At 36.9% G+C, this 23101-nt stretch overlaps 1 protein-coding gene across 1 annotated transcript; it reads left to right on the forward strand.

The window, feature by feature from the left end:
- Positions 1 to 379: 379 nt before the first annotated feature.
- MS4A5 (membrane spanning 4-domains A5) lies at positions 380 to 19726 on the forward strand. Its single transcript, XM_002927631.4, has 5 exons — positions 380 to 543; positions 4647 to 4775; positions 6617 to 6673; positions 7685 to 7837; positions 19485 to 19726. The coding sequence occupies exons 1-5, from the start codon at positions 391 to 393 to the stop codon at positions 19578 to 19580; spliced, it is 588 nt and encodes a 195-aa protein (XP_002927677.1). The 5' UTR covers positions 380 to 390; the 3' UTR covers positions 19581 to 19726.
- Positions 19727 to 23101: the final 3375 nt, after the last annotated feature.

A 23101-nucleotide genomic window follows, 5' to 3' on the forward strand; every position in this document is an offset into this window, starting at 1 on the left:
CAGAGAACTAGAATAAATATTCACAATGCTCATTTATTTGGGAACTAAAATGTCTTCACAGATCACCTAACCCAGCCTGATCAATGTACATATGTGGAACGAAACTAAGAGAGGGGATGTGACTTGCCCGAGGTCACGGTGAGTTGCTAACTGAACTAGGACTACTGGGCAGGTCCTCTGACCTCCAGTCCTGGGTATTTGACTCACTAACCTTGAGATCTCGACCAATCCTGAGATTCCATGACTCTGTGACTCTATGGTTCTATAATTCCAAGACAAAGCACAACAATGCCCGTGCTCCAGACAGCCTTGGTACAGAAGAAGAACATGGTCTAGACTTAAGTACCATCAAGAACATTTTTTTCATTTCAAAATATCAACTGCGCCATCATGGATTCAAACACTGCACACAATCCTGTGTTTCTGCTATTTCCTCCAGAAATCACAATTCCTGACTTGCAGTCAACAGACCTCACAGCCACAACCTATGATACGAGCGGCCCTTTTCCAAAATTACTTGCTACAAAAATGAAAATCTTAGGGGTAAGTCAGATTTGCCCCAATGTATACTCAACTGAGGTGTGTTGTGGACTGTTTGTGTTCCTTACAATTCATAGTTGAAACCATAATTCCAGTGTAATGGTGTTTGGAGGTGGGTCTTTTGGGGGGTAATTAGTTCATGATAGTAAAGCCCTCGTGAATGGGACTAGTGTCCTTATAAGAAGAGGTCAGAGAGGTAGTTAGCTCTCTTTCCACCATGTGAAGTTACAAAAGAGAAGCTGGTGGTCTGCAACTCAGAAGGGGTCTACACAAGAACCCAACCATGCTGGCACTCTGATCTCAAAATTTCAGTCTCCAGAATCATGAGAAATAAATTTCTATTGTTTATAAGCCACCCAGTCTATGAACCATGGGCTTAATTAGCCACCCCCAGTATGGTTTTATAGATTCTATAACTTTGCAATAGAAGCTGAATTAAGATAAGGGGTGGAGGGAGAAGGAGAGGGAAAGAAATATCTGGCAGCACAATGTTTCAAGGTAGGAGTTAATTCCAACTTTTATTTCCATCCAATTCAGGAAGCATATGTCATATTTCTAAACCAATTATGTACAAGGTTCTATGGAGAGGAAGATATAAAATGAATAAGCCAAAATCTTTGGGCTCTTGAAGGTTGAGGTTAAAGTAAAAAATCTCCAAATTGACCACCTAGGAGTTTTTTTCCTAGTCAAGTTCAGAGAAAGAGAAAATCAAGTAGAAGTCAATAGATTAGATTTTATATCCTGGGTTACTGAGTTCTACAGTTTTACATTTTCCCAATCAAGACTCAGAATTCAGTTTCACAATATGATATGGTATTTTTATATCTGGGGCTTTTGCAGAAAATCTCCTTAATACCGTAAATGCTCATCTCTCCCCCCACCTATCCATTTCATGAATATTAATTATTTTTTATTTACCAATCCTCCTCCCAGAAAATGTGATTCAGTATGTTTATGGTTGTGATAGTGTCTATATCTTCTAAATTTTTGTCGTTTCAATCCCAAGCCTTCAAGAATGGAAAACAGAAAGAAAATGACTTTTTTTCCAGGAAAAAAACAAAAAACAAAACAAAGTAGAGAAAGGTGGCTCTGACATGTAGATAAGGGCCATCAGTCTAAATTGCTTTAGCATCTATTCAAATATAATGGTACTGAAACTTCTGCTAAAGAGTTCAAATACTTTAACAAATATGGATTGGACTATGTGCAAAAAACTATGTTAGACACTATGGGGGTTACAGAAATAAATACAACCTAGTTTCTCTCACTGAGGAGAATAAATACATGATTTAAAATCATAAAATAACAATATTAAATACCACATTTCAATGTAGCATCTAATAAGAGCCATAAATGGTTGGGGGTGAGGGGCAGGAGAACCCAGAAAGGGAACATTTACTTCTGTCTAAAAGCAATGACACCACATTATGGCAAAGTTGGCATTTAATCTGAATGCTGAAGAAGTGACAAAATTTAGTAAGTAGTAATGAAAGGAGAGGAGAAAAGCAGAATATTCTGGATAGAGAAAGCATTGTGAACAAAGAGCTCAGGGTAGCATAGTTTGGGAATGGCAAAAGAGAGCTGGGAGCAAGCAAGTTAGACTTGAAAGACTAAAGGGGATTAAAAGACGAAAGAAAGAAGAAAGAAAGAAAGAAAGAAAGAAAGAAAGAAAGAAAGAAAGAAAGAAAGAAAGAGAAAGAAAGAAAGAAAGAAAAAGAAAGAAAGAAAGAAAAGAAAGAAGGAAGGAAGGAAAGAAAGAAAGCAAGAAAGAAAGAAAGAAAGAAAAAGAAAGAAAGAAAGAAAGAGAAAGAAAAAGAAAAATCAGGATGGATAAATACACTGCAGTACATCCATACAAGGGAATGTTACTCAATGCTCAAAACAAATAAGCCATCGAACCATGAAGAGACATGGAGTAATCTAAAATATGCATTGCTAAGTGAAAGAAGCCAACCCGTAAAGAAAACAAACTATATGATTCCAACTATGTGACATTCTGGAAAAGCCAAAATATGGAGACAACGAGATCAGTGGTTGCCAGGGTATGGAGTAGAGAGGGAGGGAGGAATAGGTGGAGGACAGAGGATCTTTAGAGCAGGAAAACTATTCTGCACAATACTATAATGGTGGATACACGTCATTACACATTTGTCAAAACCCACAGAATGTACAACACCAAGACTGAAGCCTAACGCAAACTACAGACTCTGGTTGACAATGATGTGTCAGTGTTGGGTCAATTGTAACAAATATACCACAATGATATGGGATATTGATAGTGGGGGAAGCAATAGGGGAGGGAAAGAGAAAATAGATGGGAATTTTGTACTTTTCACTCAATTTTGCTGTGAACCTAAAACTGCCTTTATAAATAAAGCCTAGGGACGCCTGGGTGGCTCAGTCAGTTAAGCGTCTGTCTGCCTTCAGCTCAGGTCATGATCCTAGGGTCCTGGGATCCAGCCCCACATCGGGCTCCCTGTTCAGCAGAGAGTCTGCTTCTCCCACTCTTGCTCCCCCTGCTTGTGTTCTCTCTCTGTTTGTCAAATAAATAAATAAAATCTTAAAAAATATATAAAAATAAAGTTTATTGGGGCACCTGGGTGGCAGAGCGGTTAAGCGTCTGCCTTCACGCTCAGGGCGTGATCCTGGCGTTATGGGATCGAGCCCCACATCAGGCTCTTCCGTTGTGAGCCTGTTTCTTCCTCTCCCACTCCCCCTGCTTGTGTTCCCTCTCTCACTGGCTGTCTCTATCTCTGTCGAATAAATAAATAAAATCTTAAAAAAAAATAAAGTTTATTAATTTAAATAAAATGGTAAGTATGTATGGTACATTTTGTTATGGATATTTTACCAACATTTTTTTTAATGTGAAAAATAGTATTTTGGAGAGAAAAAGAAACAACCAGGAAGGTAATTTGGAGACCTAATTGCCAAGCATCCTATATCCCTCCCTACTTAGACTTTACAATATTGACAAGTAGCTTCCAATCTGTGAAATCAACAAAACACCTAANCCAATCTGTGAAACCAACAAAACACCTAAGGAGTTTCATAAAATGTGTATACCAAGTCCCCAGGCCTTGTTCCAGAACTACTGAACAGCAATGGGGGGGGTTGTGCAGGGGGATTGAAATCTGTATTTTGTAAACACTTCTCTGAATTTGATGGCCACCAGATTCGGAACCTTTGTTTCAAACAAACTGAGAGGAGTAACCAGATTGGTTCTGCTTTACGGTCTTTCTTCAGCACTGACATAACACTGGAATAGAGGAAAAGGAAGCTGGTGCTGAAAAGCCACTTAGAGAACAATTTTAATAGTTTAGACGGATGGGTAGTGGCTATTCAGTTAAACTTACTCAAATGGACTTGGACTTGAGGAAAAGGCTATCCTTTGCAACTCACCTATTTAAAGGTCATAGTGGCCATGGGAGTGAATGACAGGACTCAGAGAAGGTAGACGGAGAGTAAGAGGGCAGAGAACATAACACTCACACATGGTACACCCGCCATGCTTTACGTCATTCTCACCAATCTTCCCTAACAATCATCAAACCATCGCTTTACCTTTTTTCATTATTTGTTTAATTTTTTTAGGAATCTCCACATTGCTTTCCATAGTGATACATCCCACTAACAGTGCACCCCATCCTCACCAGCATTTGCTATCATGTCTTTTTGATGATAGCCATTTTAACAGATGTGAGGTCCTATCGCTTAGTGGTTTTGATTTGCATTTCCCTGCTGCTTGGAGAGTTTGACATGGACCTCTCAGTCTAACCTGGAGATTCTATTCAGTAACTATAGGATAGAGGATATAGGGCCTGAAAGTCTGCATCTCTAACTCTCAGGTGATCCTAATGTTGCCAATCCACGGGCTACATTTTGCAGAGCACTGACTTGGATCATTTTACCTGTTACCAAATATCAGAAAAAGGGATCAAGAAAACATCTGGGAGCATCATAAAGGGGCTTCTAGTATCCTTCCCCTATTTATAAAAGAAGGTAATCACCAAATCCTTTTCACCAAAAGAAGATGGTGTATATTTTTGAAAAGGAAACCTACCATTTTGCTTTTTCCTTACCATGACTTTTTCCTCTATTTATAGGCTATGCAGATCCTGTTTGGAGTGATGAACTTTTCTTTTGGAGTTGTTTTCCTTTTCACCCTTGAAAATCCATACCCAAGGTACCCCTTTATATTTGTTTCAGGATATCCATTCTGGAGCTCCGTTTTGGTGAGTACAGTCAATTGAGTTCAATTTGAAGCCATGCCAACAGGGACACTAGGGAATTCTTAATTACAAAACGAGCTGCATTCATTTGTAAGATATGCTTTGAAAAGATAAAATAAAAATCAACTTTGTTGAAATTATTAATTCATCAGAGTTACTGATGTTCCATCATTGGGTCCTGAAGCTCCTTTGGGAATATGTCCTTGGGTCTTGAAGTCATTTGTCCATTCATTCAAAATGAGTTACTATTATAAGCCGGACACACAGAGGAAAGCAATGAGGATCCAAAGGTTAATAATACATGGACTCTCACTATGAAAGACAGTATGAAGTTTCCTCAAAAAATTAAAACAACTGTATGATCCAGCAATTCCACTTCTGGGAATATATCCAAAGGAAATGAAAACCTTATGTCTGCACCATATATCTGCATCTCCATGTTCACAGCAGCATTCGTCATAGAAATCAGGACATGTTAACAACCTAAGTGTCCATCAAGAGATGAATGGATGATAAAGTGTATATATATATACGTGTGTGTGTGTGTGTGTGTGTGTGTACACAGCCATAAAAAACAAGGAAATCCTGCCACTTGCAACAACATAGTTAGACCTTAAGGGCATTATGTTAAGTGAAATAAGTCAGACAGGGAAAGACAAATACTGCATGATCTCACTGATATTTAGAATTTTTAAAAATTCATAGAAAAAGAGCTCAGATTTAAGGTTACCAGGGGCAGAGAGTGAGGAGAAAGGGGATGGAGGGTGGCGGTCAAAAGGCACAATCTTCCAGTAATAAGATAAATAAGTACCAGGGATTCAATGTACAACAGGATGACTTCAGTTAACAGTGCTGTATGATATCTATGAAATTTTTTAAGAAAGTCAATTTTAAGAGAGTCTCATCACAAAGAAAAACATTCTTTTCTTTCTTTTTCCTTTTTTCGGGGGGGTCATATCTATATGAAATAATTGATGGGAAGTAATGTTATTATAATCATTTCACAATATATACAAGGTAGATACATAAATCATTATGCATACGCCCTAAACTTATACAGTACTGTATGTCAATTACATCTCAATAAACCTGGGGAAAAATAAACAAACAAAAATAATAATACTTGAGCCCTTCCTTCAAAGGGCTCTCAGTTTAACAAGACGAAAACATGTAAACAGGTCATTTCAAGGTAATGCGATAAATGATATCACACAGGTGTAGAAAGTGGTTGTGTAAGGAGAGATGAAAGGTCAGTTTACTCTTTAGAGAAGTTAAGAAACAGGAAGGCTTCTCAGATGTACCTTTGAGCTACACAGAGGCATTTATTTAATTACATTCAATAAACGTTATTTTAGCACCAAGTTTAGTGCCAGAGAATGGATGGTGTGTGGGAATTCAGGGAAAAGGCAGTTCTTGGTCTCAAGGTCTCTCAAGGACTGCAAATGGGTAGCAAGGATGTTTCTTATAAGAATGACAGAATCTGATTTTATTGCTTGTGAACTGATTTGACACCAGTGTGGCATGATATCAAAGCTCAGTCCACAATAGCTATAGAGGAAGGTGGATGAAAAAACTAAAGCCCAGTAAAGCTTAAAAAAAAAAAAGAAAAGAAAAATCTCATGTTCGAATGACACTTAAGGCTAAAGCCTGCTCCTAGTTCAGTATTTTGTCCACTACTCATTTGTGGACAATCTTGTCATGCATCTCACCCTGCTCACTGCTCTGAGGATCGTGTGAACTAGGAAGGAAGGCATGTGTACAAAACACATAGAAGTCTATTCTCTGATAACCCTTCAACATCAGCTAAGCAAGCCCATCACTAAAATATTTATTCTTTTTAATAGTTCATTAATTCTGGAGCCTTCCTAGTTGCACTGGAAAGAAAAACCACAAAAACTCTGGTGAGTCACATTTTCCCCTTCACTAAAAATTAATAACTTTGAAATAATTAATTCTAGCCTTGAAAATGAATTTGGAAAATCATTAACCCACTATAATTTCACAAACTGTCAAGTACTGATACCAATCAACGGCATTGGTCTTTTGTCCATAGAATCATAAAACACTAGTGTCAGAAGAGTTTTCTAGGTTATCCGGTTTCTTATTTTACATATGAAAACACTGAGGCATAGAATGAAAGCCAAGTTGCTAAGCCAAATGGTAAAATGGGTCCCAGTACTCCAGGAACTCCTTCATTCATTCTTTCTGTCATGCCAGACACTTTGAAAGGCATTAGTTTGACTCACATGATAGGCTCACTGTGAAGACAACCTAAAAATAAATAAATAAATAAATAAATAAATAAATAAATAAATAAATAAATAAAATAAATAAAATAAACCTTATAAGCAGAAGTTCAAAATAAATAATAGTGTTAATGAATGCAAAAGTTTAACTTACAGATAAATTACAAGTAGAATATTTTTACTTTTCTCAAAGAATCAAAAATGTGAGATATCAATTAACAAGCTAGTAAATTATTTCCAACACAGAACTTCTCCTGCAGGTTTGAAGTTTTAGGAAGAAATAAAAATTGCAAAGAAATACAATGTTTAGTTAAACAGAGTCATAAAACAAAAATGTAAATAGGTCATGACTTTTACCAGAGCATCAAAGTGCAGTGCAATGTGGCCAAGCTTACGTACCTCTTTCGTTCAGTGTGCACCACTGCCCCCAACTAAATGGAAGTTAACTTAGGCACAGATTGTGGGGGATGGAAGGGTTATTAAAAGTTCACTGCATTCCCTCATTCTCTGGCTGAGAGCCTGAAGCCCGAAAGGATGAAGTGTCTCGCATATGATCACACAGCTGCATTGTGGCATTGCAATGCTGTGACTAGAACCCTCCCTCCAGTCTTCCCCACCATTGCTTTTTGTCTGTAGACTCAGTGTTACGGTCTTCATCTCTTTCAGGTGAAGTTGAGCCGAATAATGAATTTTCTTAGTGCCCTGGCAGCAACAGCTGGAACCATTCTCCTCACATTTGGTCTCATTCTAGATCAACACTTCTTTTGTGGCTACGCTGAAACGATTAGTCAGTGTCAGGCTGTCGCCACCCTATTCATTGTAAGTATGCAGCATTTTTATGGCGAGGAGTAATGGGTGTAATCATAAAGATTTATTAGCATCCAATCAGCAAAATCCAAATAATGTTCTGGACACATGTATTTTCTTTTATTTACAAACATTTATAGAAATCATAATATCTGATAGGTTATACCAGGCATTGTGGAATAGAGAAATAAACACATTACAACTCCCACTTTCAGGAATTCATAGATGAGTAGAGAAGATAAAACATATACACCAATGAGTATAATATAAAAGGTAGAGTGATACAGGAAGTAAAAGGCAGGTATCGCAGTATGATGGTAATTCTTAGTCCCAGATATACTTTAGAGTCATAAGCGGAATGTTTGTATGGTTTTGGTTTTGGCTTTAATATTTAGGCTGGACTTCTTTTTTTTTTTTTTTAAAGATTTTATTTATTTATTCGACAGAGATAGAGACAGCCAGCGAGAGANTGCAGGTATCGCAGTATGATGGTAATTCTTAGTCCCAGATATACTTTAGAGTCGTAAGCGGAATGTTTGTATGGTTTTGGTTTTGGCTTTAATATTTAGGCTGGACTTCTTTTTTTTTTTTTTAAAGATTTTATTTATTTATTCGACAGAGATAGAGACAGCCAGCGAGAGAGGGAACACAAGCAGGGGGAATGGGAGAGGAAGAAGCAGGCTCATAGCAGAAGAGCCTGATGTGGGGCTCGATCCCATAACGCCGGGATCATGCCCTGAGCCGAAGGCAGACGCTCAACCGCTGTACCACCGGCGCCCCTAGACTGGACTTCTGATAAAACATGGTATATACTGAAAACAGGCACTTATTTCTGCTTTTTCCAAAACACCACTAATATTAGTTTAAGGGAATGTAAAAGATGTAAATCTACATGGAGAGAGAAAAATAGCCAACAAGACCCATCAGAATTTGTTGAGAAAGCTGAAAAGTAACCAATCACCTACGGAAAAGGGAGTCCTCATAGAAGTAAAATATCAAAGTTGCAGGAGCAGATATTCTTCCTCATCTTTCTCCAGTACTTAGAAGGAAAACATCTTGTCTTTCACCATTAAGTAGGATGTCGGCTAAGGGTTTTTTAGATGGACTTGATCAGGCTGAAGAAGTTTTTTCTTTCCCTAGTTTGTTGAACATATTTACCATGTGTGTTGAACTTAGTGAAATGCTTTTTCTGTATCAACTGAGATGATCATGTGGTTTTTGTCCTTTATTCTATTGTTATGGTGCATTGCACTGATTGACTTTTCTATCTTAAATAAACCTCACATTCTGGGGATAAATCACACTCAGTCATGCTGTATAATTCTTTTTAAATGTTGTTGGATTCAATTTTCTAGTACTTTAAGATTTTTGCATCTTTATGTATAAGGGATATTGGACTATACTCATCTTATGATGTCTTTGTTTTTTGTGTGTGTCTGGTTAATATTGGCATTATAAAATGAGTTGGAAAATATTGCTTCCTTTTATACTTTTTGGTAAATTTTGAGAAAAATTATGTTGAATTTTCCATAAACATCCGGAAGACTTCACTGGTAAAGTCTCCTAGGTCTGAGCTTTTCTATGTGGGAAGTTTTTTTTTTTTAAGTTACCTGTTATCAGTTTATTTAGATTTCCTATTTCTTCTTGGATCAGTTTCAGGAGTTTGTCCCTTATTGTCAGTATAAGCGAATGAAGGAACATGACAATACTGATTTTCAAGAAGGCTGTCTTGGTAGTGCTGTGTTAGTAGAGTGATCTACCAAAAATCTAGAAGCTTGAATTAGCATAGAGGAGATAAAATAGCCAAGAGGATAAGCCCATCACCATCAATGGCATTGGTCATTTTGAGGGAGAGTAGTTTTGTTCCAGCCACCTTGTGTGGACGCAATCTAATTCCTAATTCTGAGGTGCTTGGGCTACCTGTGTATTAGCTGTCCTATCTTTTAGACCATCTACTGTTGTAAAGTTTCTAGAGGACTACAACTTAATGTCTGTAATAAGTGTGGTAGTGGTGATTTTAGTGAGATCTTATTCAACAAGGCTCAAGTGTACTCTTTCCCTGATGATATTTCCAAAATAACCAATCACCTGCCTATGGTCACAAAGAATGATTAATTAGATGTCTGGCAAGGAAAAGTAGTCCACGTCTGTTAGTGGAAAAAACTGACAAATTTATTATATAATCCAGTTATCAGAATGAAAGTCAAATCATTCGGTGAAATATAATACAGAAATAATTTTGGAGAATTTAGTCAATGATTACCAGGAAATAGATAATAGGGACAGTGAAGGCCTTGGAATATCCACCTCTGCTTGCTGACACAAGAAATCAGCAGCCTCCTACAGGTGGAAAATGTGAAGAGACTCTCCTACAGACGATTTCCTACATATAGACAAGACTGGAGAAGGTTCTTAAAAGACTTTAATGAGTAATCCAAGACAATATCCTAGAAATATCCTAGAAAGGATATTGGTCAAAGAGACACCTCACTTATTAGTCCTGGTGGCTGGCTAACAAGACATAACTCCTTTCCTAGGATTTATTCTTATAGATACACAAAAATATAGATAAAAGGCAGATAGACAAGATGGGTAACGTGGCAAAGCTTTGGCAGACTTTTTCTTCACCCCCACCCCACTAAGGGAAAAGAAAACAAGAACAGATATGAAGGGATGATGAAAAAGTCCTGGGAAACCTGATTCCTAGGACAAATAAAATAAACCCTACCCAGTAAAAAGTGCTACACTCACCTCATCAACATAGATGTGCAAACCCTGGACAGGGTTGCTCACAGGCAGTCAGTGGAATAGGCACTAAATGAGTCAAAGGACCAGAACGATAATCATGAGGGGTCTGACTAGACATCTCTGGGGCCTCTGTGACTGTCTAGCACCTTCAAAGACCGCCAGGAAAATCAATGACAGTTAAAAGCTGAATTTATTAAATTTGCTAATCAAGGGGGAGCATAGCATCTCAGACATAATAGAGGAAAACAGAAAAGGGCATTTATAGGATTTCATCAGCTGGAGGAGTAATAAGGTAATTTTAGGGGAGAATAATAGTAGTCTCAAAAGGAACTGGTTAGATTTGCAAACTTGAAGAGTTACAGAGACAGTCAATGGTCTAATTCTTGGAAAACATGAATTCACATGGAATTACCATTAAAACATCTCTCTGTGGCCCTATTTTGAACATAAAGCTCTGAGACATCTTATGTTAAAACCTTGAACTTAGCTATTTGGTCTTGCATATCATGCTTTGGTACACTTCACCAATTTGCTGAGTCAAAGTACAGTAATTTTTCAAATCATGGTTTCTTTTCATTATCAATTCTCAGTAATCTTAACTAAAACTAAGACAAAAACTAAAAACTATGAAAATTACCAAAAGGAAAAAGTAGAAGGAACTGGACTGATACCTACCTTCTCAAAACCAACAATAAAAGTCAAAAGACTGAACAACATCTCCAGTGTTCTGAAAAAAATAACTGCCAACAAATAACCTATCATTCATTACCCATTATTGTGATATATATCACACACAATGGAATATTACTCAGCCATAAAAAAGAATGAAATCTTGTCATTTGCAATGACATGGATGAAGCTACAGTGTACTATGCTAAGTGAAATAAGTCAGAGAAAGACACATATCATACGATTTTACTCATATGTGGAATTTAAGAAACAAAACAAATGAACAAAGGGAGGAAGATAAAGAGAGAGTCAATCCAGGAAACAGACTCCTAACTATAGAGAGAAAACTGACAGTTGCTGGAGTGAGATGGACGGGAGATGGGCTAGGTGGGTGATGGGGATTAAGGAGGGCACTTGTGATGAGCACTGGGTGTTATATGTAAGTGATGAATCACTGAATTCTACTACTGAAACCAATATTACACTATATGTTGACTAACTAGAATTTAAATAAAAACTTGAAACAGAAAAAAAGAAGAAAAAAATCTTAGAAGAATGAAGTGAAATGAAGAATTTTAGAGATACAAAAATTGAGCTTGCCTCCTGCAGACCAGAATTAAAGGAATAAAGAATGAATTCTAAATAGAAAGAAAATGATAGCACAATGAGATGCAAGAAGGAATGAAGAACAAAGAATGTGATAAATGTGTGGACAAATACAAATGAATACTGCTGGTATAATGCAGTAATAATAATAATATATATTGAGATTAAAGAAGTATTTAAAACACCAATCAGCATTAACATGTAAGTAGAGAAGGGAGCAAATGGTGTTTTTGTTACTGGTGTTTGCTACGGACCTGAGTTTTCCTTGAGAAGAGGGTGAAGGTTTGAAGAACTTTTAGACTTTGATATGTTTTAATACTTAATGGTATCATCAAAAGTAAAAAACTAGAACTAATAGGTGCATTTAGTCTATTATACCCAACAACAAAGAATACACAGTTTTGTAACACATACTAACAAAAGATGACTATATATTGGTAAATACAACAATTTTGGATTAATATCAAAGGCTGAAGACCTAGTGTATGTCCTATGCAATAAAAAAATAAACAATGATAAAAATAATTTCAACCTGTGTGGTTGGATATTAAGAAGTAGGCTTCAAAGTCATTATTGGATCAGGGAAGAAATAATAATATGGATCCAAAGATGTTCTGAGATGAAGCTCAAAAACTTGAGGGCAAAAGTAAAGAAATACTTTTAAAGCAATTCATAGCTTGGAAATGTGGATACTATAAAATATGAAACTTTGAAAATAATGGCCCAAATATTAATCTCAGGGATTAAAGGAGAAAAAATTAGCCCAAAGAAAGAAGAACAAAAGCAATTAATATGTAATGACAAGAAATTAGTAAATTAGTAAAAAAAAAAAATTAGGCACATATTAGAAAGGATCAAAATAGCCAATGATTGCTTTACTGAAAATACTAGTAAAATACACAAATCCTTTTTTTCTGGTTATGACAGAATAATTTATATCAGAGCATCTCTCTAGTGAAAACCACCTTTTATTAAAAGTTTATTAAAATAACAAAAAACTTCCATTTGAACAAACACGAAAGAAACCATGGCAGCCAGGATTTAAAGTGCAAGGATCCTGTGAGAGTTGTACACGTTGAATGAATAAACCCAAAATTCTCCATTGCTTTCCTCCACAAGTTATTTGCTGATACCAAGATATATAGGATGCAAAGCTCAGAAGCCAAGTTGATAGGAAGCTAAGAGGCTAAAAGGCCAAGAAGAGATTTCAGCAGTCATGCAGTACTGTGGACACACATTGTTCAGAGCCCACCAAGAGGAGTAGTGGAGTCTGGTAAACACCCCAAAATTTCACTATTGAAGAAAGACTACACCCTAGAACTAAGCACAAAGGACACAGACCAGCCTCACAAAACTGAAATTCATCCTTGAATTATTGTGTTCATGGTAACCTTCCCTTAATCTGTCTCATGGGAGAAAATTAACTCATCCCCAGAGGAAGATAACATAGTTTAGAATTTCCACCATTTTTTGCATACTACATTTATTATTAAGTGTAAAACAAAACAAACAAAGAAACTAGTCATACCAGAAGATAGGACTGAACATCTGAAAAACAAAAACAAAAGAATCAGGGTGCCTGGGTGGCTCAGTCAGTTAAGTGTCTGCCTTTGGCTCAGGTCATGATCTCAGGGTCCTGGGATCGAGCCCCACGTTGGGCTCTGTACTCAGCCGGGAGTCTGCTTCAGTATTCTCTCTTTCCTTCTCTCTCTGCCCCTTCCCCCACTCTCTCTCTCTCTCTCACTCTCTAAGATAGATAAATAAATCTTTAAAAAAAATAATCAATGATAGAAACCACTCAGAGGTGACCCATATGGTAGGGTCATCAGATATAAACTTGACAATAAACATGGCTGTTATGTCCAAGAGAGAAGAGAACAAGTCGGAGAATATTACAGAAGATGACACCTATTAGAAAGAAGTCATTGGGATTTAAAGAACTGAAATCTATGGTAACTGAAACTAAGCCCTCAGCATATGGGGCGAACAGCATATTAGACACATCAGAAGTGCACAGGAAGAGAATCAGTGTAAAATATGAAGACTAATGCTGGGAGGGAGGAAAATGATATAAAATATTAGAAAGAATAAACTTAGGGGACATATGGAGCAGAACAGAAAAAAATGTGCCTTATATAAAACTGAAGAACCACAAGAGAGAAAATGAAAATGTAGCACAAGACTAATGCTTACAGAGAGAACGGCTGATGATTTTGTAAAGGAATCAAAGAGAAGACATGTATTGCATGGGGCACTGGGTGTTACACTCAAGTAATGAATCATGGAACATTACATCAAAAACTAGGGATGTACTGTATGGTGACTAACATAACATAATAAAAAATTATTATAAAAAAAGATATAAGTAGAAAAGAAAGATAAGATTATCCTCATAATTCAATAAAGTGATAAAGGAGACTATCAAGAAAATGAGAAAAAAAAGAGAAGACATGAACCACAAACAGGAAAATATGAGGAAAACTACATAAAGCACAAGGTACTCAAATTTCTGGGGGGATAAAGTCTAAACAGCAAAACCTAAAAAGAAGCTGGGGGGTGGGGGTGGGCGTGAGTACACTACATTCAAAGAAACAAAGGTAAACTTTCAAATGACTTTTCATCTGTAGCTCTGACAGAGGCCAGAAAACAGTGGAATGACGTTTTAAACTGCCAAAATTCCAGAATTCTGTGTCCAGTGACAATGTTCTTCAAAAGTAAAGTTGAAGTAAAGATATCAGACTAACAAAAACTGAAAACAATTGGTATTGGCAAATTAGTCCTGAACACAGTAATTACTAAGTAAGAATACTGAACCAGGAATCAAACCTCCCAAAAGAGAAAAGTCCAGAACCAGATGGCTTCACTGGTGAATTCAACTAGGAACTTAAAGAAGAATTAACACCAATCCTTAAACTCTTAAAAAGAGAGAGAGAGAGAGAGAAAAGAAGGATCCAAATTCAATTTTTAAGCCCAGGATTAACCACACCAAAACCAGACAACTACACTACAAGAAAAGAAAATTGCAAGCCAACATCCCTGATGAACACAGATGCAAAAATCCTCAACACATTGTTAGCAAACTGAATTCAATAGTATATTAAAAGTCTCATACACTATTATCAAGTGGTATTTATTCCAGGGATGCAAGGATAGTTCAACATACACAAATCAATAAATGTGATATACCACATTAACACAATGAAGGATGAAAATCATATAACCATCTCAATAGATGTAGAAAAAGAATCTGACAAAATTCAATATGAAAAAATTTAAATTCTCAACACACTGAGATAAAGGAGCATACCTCAACATAATAAAGGCCGTATATGGCAAGCCCACAGCTAATATGATACTAAACAGTGAAAAGCCAAAAGCTTTTCCTCTAAAATTAGGAACAAGACAAGGATGCCTAGTCTCATAATCTCTATTCAAGATAGTACAAGAAGTCCTAGCCAGAACAACTGGCGGAAGAAAGAAAGAAAAGGGAAGGGAAGAGAAGAGAACAAAGAAAAAGCATCCAAATCAGAAAGGAAGAAGTAGAAATATCTCTGTTTTCAGAGGACATATTATACCTAAAAAGCCCTAAAGACTCCACCAAAAAACTATTAGAACTAATAAATCCAATAAGATTGCAGGATACGAAAATCAATATACAAAAATCATTGCCTTTCTATATACTAATAAAGAGCTATGAGAAAGAAATTAAGAAAACAATCACATTTGCAATTGCACCAAAAAAGATAAAGTATCTGGAAATAAATTTAATCAAGGAGGTGAAAGATCTGTACATTGAAACCTTTAAGACATTGATGAAAGAAATTGAAGACACAAATAAATGGGAAGATATCCCCTGTTCACAGATTGGAAGGATTAATAGTGTTAAAATGTCCATATTACCCAAAGCAATACACAGATTTAATGCAATCCCCATCAAAATGCCAAGGGCATTTCTTTCAGAAATAGAAAATAGTCCTAAAATTTTATGGAACCACAAAAGACCCCAAATAGCAACTGCAATCTTGAGCAAGAAAGAAAAACAAAGCTGAAGCCATCACATTTCCTGATTTTCAAACTACACCACAAAGCTATGGTTATCAAAATAGCGTGGTATTAGTATACAAACAAACACACAGATCAGTGGAATGAATAGAGTCCTGAAATAAGCCCAAGCATATATGGTCAATTAATTTACAACAAAGGAACCAAGAATATATGACAGGGAAAGGACAGTCTCTTCAATAAATGGTATTAGGAAAATTAAACAGCCGCATACAAAGAAATGAAACTAGACTACCATCTTACACCATACACAAAAATCAATTCAAAATAGATAAAAGACTTGAATTTAAGACTAAAACCATAAAACTCCCAGAAGAAAACAAAGGTAGTAAACTATTTGATATCCGTCCTGGCAATGATTTCTTGGATTTGACACCCAAAGCAAAAGCAAAATAAACAAGTGGGGCTACATCAAACTTGAAAAAGCTTCTGTACAACAAAGGAAATCATCAATAAAATGAAAATGAAGCCTATGGAATAGGAAAAAATTTACAAATCAAATACCTAATAAGCAAAATACATAAAAAATTTGTACAACTCAATAGCCAAAAAAAAAACCCAATTAAAAAATGGGGAGAGGATCTGAATAGACATTTTTCTAAAGAAGACGTAACAGATGGCTAACAGGTACATGGAAAGACGCTCAGTATCATGAGTCATCAAGAAAATGCAAATCACAACCACAATGAAATATCACCTCACATCTGTTAGAAGGTTATTATGAATAACAAGTGTTGGCAAGGTGGTGGAGGAAAGGGAACCCTTGTGCACTAGTGGTGGGAATGGAAATTGGTGCAGCCACTATGGAAACCAATATGGAGGGTCCTCAAAAAATTAAAAAGAAAACTACTATATAATCCAGCAATTCCACTTCCGAGTATTTATCAGAAAGAAAACACTAACTCAAAAAGATATGAACTTCATATTCGTTGCAGCATTATTTACAATAGCCAAATCATGGAAACATCAATGGACGTATATGTGGTACATTTACAATGGAATATTATTCAGCAACAAGAAAGAAGGAAATCCTACCATTTGCAACAATGTGAATGGACTTTGAAGATACTATGCTAAATTAGATCTCCATCTGACTAGATGTAGGAAAACAAATACTGTACAATATAACTTACATGTGGAATCTTAAAAAGCCACATTTATAAAAACAGAGTGGAATGGTTGTTACCAGGGGCTGTGCGGTGGAGAATTTGGACAGATGTTTGTCAAAGAGTACCAACTTCCAATTAGAAGATGAAAAAGTTCTGGAGATCAAATGCACAGCATTGTACTTATTGTTAACAATATTGTATTATATACTTCAATGTGGCAAAGAGATTAGATCTTAAATTGTTCCCATTACAAAAAGTGAAATGATGATTATGTGACATGAGAGAGGTGTTAGCTAATGCCACAATGGTAATCACATTGCAACATATAAATGCTTCAGATCAACTTCAGATCAACACACTGCACGCAAACTTACACAATATGTCAATTATATCTCCATTAAAAAAAAAAAGGAAAAGGCAAGGCACAGAATGGGAGATAATCTCCTCAATGCATATATCTGACTGGAGACCCATATCCAGAATATATTAAGCACTCCCGAATATCAATAATAAAAAGACCAAAAAAATGAGTAGGACTTGAACAAGCACTTCACAATAAAAGATATGCCAACAGTCAGTAAGCATGTACAAATGTGCTCAACATTATTAGTTACTAGAGAAATGCAAATTCAAAATCACAATGTTCATATACACACCAGTATGACTTTAATGAAAAGGACTGGCAAAACCAAATGATGGCAGGAATGTAAAGCAAATGGAATTCTTATACATTTTTGGTGGGAATGTAAAATGGCTCAACCACATTGGAAAACTATTTGGTAGTTTCTATTAAAATTAACCAGGCCTATTTTACGTGTCAGCAATATATACAAGACTGTTTACATAAAACCTATTCATAACTGTTAAAAACTAGAAACAATTCAAATGCCTATCAACAACAGAGTGGCTAGAGAAACTGATTATTCAAACAACAGAATACTACTTAGCAACAAGAAAGAAACAGACTACTGGTACATGCAACAGCATGCATGAATCTCAGCCCATTATACTGAACAAATAAATTCAGATACAAAAACAAACAGGCAAAGTTATTAAATGGTGTTAGAAATCAGAATAGTGGTTGCCTCTGGATGGAGTCGGGGGACTGACTGGGAAGGGTCACAAGTGAACTTACTGGGGTGATGGGAGTATATAATATATGTTGATTTGGAAATCAAAAAAGGGTAAATATATATATTTACATATAAAATCTGGTATGGTAAAAGAAGTGGAAAATATTTTTAAGGCAGATAACAGCAGTTTGTTTTACATACAAAAAGTCAAGAACACAATATAAAAAATGGACAAGATTATGAGGAAGGAATTTATAAAAATGCAAATGTGGTGGCCAAATATACTCAGAGCGATGCTCGAATTCACTCGTAGCCAGGGAAATGCCAATTAAATTAATAGTGGACTAAAATACATCCATTAGATTGGCAAAAATTAAAGTTATAAAAATTATCACAGGTAGGGAAATGGTGAAAAGGATGTTCCTGAGTATCCGTAGCAGAAATCTGAAATGTTACTACCATTTTGGAAAGCAAGGAGGCATTTATCTCAATGGAAGATACCAAGGTAGCTCTCTCCATGGCAATTAAACACCTACATATAAGGGCACGTGTACAAGAATGCTTATTGAAGCATTGTATTCAGAGCTTTAAGAGTGAACAAACACAACAGAAGAGGAGGAAAAGGAAATAAATGATTTCCATTGTCACTACAGAATAAATAAATTACGGCAACTATACCATGAGATATTATCATGTGGCCATTAAAAACCATGTGACTCTAAAATAAACAATATTTAGACCTATGCTTAAAACATGTAGATAGATACAGTTGCAGAACAGAATGTTAACCATATCGACCTTCACAAACTTTCACTGGCAAAACACTTGTGTGTCCAGCCTCTGGGCTCCTAACAAGGTGTGTATCCCGTTCATGCTCTCTGCTGCCAAGCGCATTTGAAAATGGTCTCTAGGGGTGATACAATGCACAGGAGATGGTACTATTCGCCAATGCTTCTGTGTGTCTTTTTATACATGTTCCTCTTTTGTCTGTGTCGTTAGGGTTTTTCCCCTTTTTCTTTCCTTTTCTATTTGCTTCTATTTTTTTTCCTATTTCTTAACCTTTCTTTCTCCTTCAACACAACATGTTTTGACATTATTTCTTTGTATTGTATATACTTATGAAATGGAGCATATCCGGCATATGATATAGAAAGTGGATTGTTTTGTATGACTTTCTCTGAAAAATACTGTGCTGTCCTTTGCTGTGCTGTGCTTTCCTGTGCTGAAACAGCTGTACGCTCTCATGATCTTCCACTATTTCACTTCCTGAGCATCAGACACACTTGAGACATGTGGGATAGCTTTTCTTAACTGGGCATTGCTACCTCATTGGTATCAGAAAAACCATTATTGTGCTAATACCATGATTCTTTTTTTTTTCTTCTGTTACAGGGAATTTTGATTATGTTGATGGCCTTCAGCATTATTGAATTATTCATCTCTCTGTCTTTCTCAGTTTTGAGGAAACCCTTTTATTGCTGTGACTAATGGTGCTGAATATCACCGTGGGAATAAAGATGTGTTATAATATCATCAAGAGGTGAATTATGATTGTGAGAAAAAGCCAGAAGGAACACAGAGTCTTAAGGCTGGCAACTGTCGGAAGTGAAGGGGAGTGACTTAAGGGAGTGGGGTCTGGGAACATTTTGGCTAATAAAACACATCCTGCATCTTTGCAATTCCATCTCTTCCTCTCCCCAAATCACATGGTCATCTTGATGCCACCTCCTCTGTTAGTCATGCATTTACTGAACCGAAGGACGGCAATGTAGTGTTGAAACTGTACAGAGAAATGACCCAAAGCCCACGGTGTGGAGTGACCAGGTCTACGACATCTCCTGCTCATTCCAAAAGGCTACCTCGTGGCTCCTTCCATGGTTGTGTGGAAAAAAATTGAGTTGGTTGGAAGAATGGCTTGGCCCACAGAGTTTGCATTGATACTGCAAGATCATCAACGTTAGCTGCTCATAACAATTAGAATAGTAACAAGGAGAGCATAGATTGGTGAAAGCTACTATAACGTTCCAGACACTGTGCCCAGGTTTTTTGTGTATTACTCATTTAACCTCACAAAAAGTCTAAGAGGCAAATTTTATTATTATACACAGTTCATGGACAAGGAAGCTGAAGCCTAGAGAAGGTAAGCAAAGTGCGCCAGGTGCCAAAGCCTGCAATGGCAGAGCCATGATATCAACAGGCAGTCTGGCTGCAGAGCCTGGGGGCTCAATCCCTGCACCACCATACCAACGCCTCTTAGACTCTTGGGTCTCAGAACCCCTTTACACTCTGAAAAAAATTCTGAAGACTCATTACACATTAATACAAATGACCTTTTATTAACATAACTGTTATTTTCCAAAATAGAAAAAAAATGAGTGTGAAGAATGGCATTGATAGTTTTACAAATCTCCTCTTTCAGCTTACTTTTCTTTTATTTTTATTTTTAGTTGTTTTTGGTTATAGTTTATTTACAAACAAATGCACACATTTCATGTCTATGTACTCCCCTGATGCCATCACCATAACTGAGGTACTAAGCATATCCATCAGCTCCAAAATTTTCTTGTGCTCTGTTGTGGGGTTTTGTTTCTTTGTTTTTTGATGAAAACACTTAGCATGAGATCTATCTTCTTAACGTATTTTAAAGTGTACAATTCTGTATTAGTAACTAAGTACTCTGTTGTACAGTAAATCTCTAGAACGTACCTTGCATAACAAAAACTTTATACCCACTGAAAAACAAAGGCCAATTTAATTTTACTGCACATTCAAATCACCAGAGGAACTTTAATAATGTGTCCCCCCTGCCCCCAAATGCACCAGATATCACTCCATAACAATTAAGTCAGAATGTGGCGAGAGCCTGGCATCAATAGTTTTTAAAGCTTTCTAGGTGATTCCAGTGCAGAGGTTCTCTCTAGCTTAATGGAAGGCAACTGGATTCTGGTAACCGCTTCTGCGTTCAGTCTGATATGGTACCTCATGTGCTGTAGCCTGTGGAGATGACTGCTGTAAACTTGTGGAAAGGGGAACTAAAGTCTTGGTATTAAAATGAAAGCTGTTTTGAGGTCACAGACACCCTACAAGAGCCTCAAGGACTCCGGGAGTTTCCCAGGCCGCACAGGGAGACGGCTGCCCCACATTATGTTTCCTTCCGCTGACTAAACACCTGCTAAGCATTAGGGAATCTTCCTTCTGTCATCCCAGCTGTCACGACAGCCCTCTGAGGTAGGTACATCTAGCCTGTGTCACAGGCATGAAAACTGAAGCTCAACGTGGTTGATTTTTCTGAGACCACAAAAGTGAGTAGGTTTTGGAACCAGGATTTGAGTCAAGATGCCTAACTCCAAATCTCATTATCCTATGCTTCTTTTGGTATAGAAAACACTTAGCATGTGCGAAGAGATAAACTATCAGGTTTCCATTTCTGATGTAAGTTGGAAGGAGAAAGGCCTATGGGTACATATGTGAGGGCAGGAGGCAGGGGAGTGAGATTCTAATGAAAAAATATTTGTTTAAAAAATTTATTCCCAGTGGAGTCATGTTCTGATGAAAAATATCTGGTGCCTGAGTGAGGCTGAGATGTGTGGGTATGTGATATACATTTAAGGGTGAGACTCCCCATCACCTAACAGTAAGGGCTCTTCAGTCAGACCCAAGGTCTAAATGTCAGTTTTGCAATTTAAAGCCTGAACAAGTTATTTAACCTTTGTGAGATTTAAATTCCTAGGCTAAAATGCAATAATAATACCTAATGGGTTTACCATGAGCCTTAAATGAAATGTGATCTAATTTAATCAGTGCCTGGAACTTAAAAATCACATGGTAAATGGTAGGTTTTCTTTTAAATTTATAATTGAGGTTTTCTTGCTTTCTAAGCATCACTTTTTATCACATCTGTGGCTCTGAGCCAATTTCCCTCATTTCCTGATTGTTAGTCCCCACAATTATAAAATGGAACCAATGCTATCGGTGTTATGTGGACAGTGCCGGGCATATAAGTAGGTGCTCAACTCATGTGATCTGCCTGTTAGAAATATAAAGCAGTCCCTCAGAACAGAAGGAAGACCTCATAAACTACAAAGCTCTCTTGATACTGGATAGCACTGTGATAATCTTCTGGCTGGGAGAAAGAACCAAAGCAGAATCACAATGTCTCACAGCAATCAGAAAAAACGGCCCCACTTCCAAGGGACATAGAGACTTTCAATGACTGAGTAAGGCAAGGACACAATTATGATGTAATTTCTGTAGGAGAGGCAAAATGTTCCAAAGACCCCCGCAAAAAAAATAGTGTTAGGAGTTAGCGGGAATAAAAGGAAGGGAAATACGAATTAAATTCAAGTTTAGTTAATAAACTTTTGTGCAGACCTTAAGAAAGAGACCATCATCTGGAAGCAAGAGGGCCACTAGGTAATGACAAAAGGAGGAGCGATTCTAAATGTGTAAATGTTTGACCTAATATCCTCAAACATTACAGAGAAAAATAAAAATTATGGAACACAGGAAGTGCTGCTGACAAATCCAGACTATAGTAGGGACTTCAACACACTCAAGCACTGAAAAGTCAATCAATCCAAACCAGCAAAGACAAAGTGAAAGTTAGTTTGTTTATATAAATTCAAATTCAAGTTTATTCAGGAGGAATAACACAAGAGCCGCCCACCTGATCCCTCTGGTCACAAAAAACAGAGTAGCAAACACTCTAAGACAGACTCGGAAAACAGGGCCTATACAGAGAAAAGGATATGAAAATTCAGGTTGTGTGAGCCCAGTCCAAGCCTTGCTGATGCCAGGCATTTGCCAAATTTCCATGCCAACTAACATGAAGGCACATTCCGGTAACCACCCACCATCCTGGACTCCAACCTCAGGCCTCACAATCACCCACAGCTCACATCTCCTGTAATTATTATCCCTCACCAACATTCAAGCACTCCAGCAGATCATCAGACCTATAACCAGAAGCTTAAATAGATAGCAGATCTTGTGTTTCCGCTCCTCTTCTC

This window comes from Ailuropoda melanoleuca, chromosome 16 (assembly GCF_002007445.2).
Source record: "Ailuropoda melanoleuca isolate Jingjing chromosome 16, ASM200744v2, whole genome shotgun sequence".
NCBI classification, from domain to species: domain Eukaryota; kingdom Metazoa; phylum Chordata; class Mammalia; order Carnivora; family Ursidae; genus Ailuropoda; species Ailuropoda melanoleuca.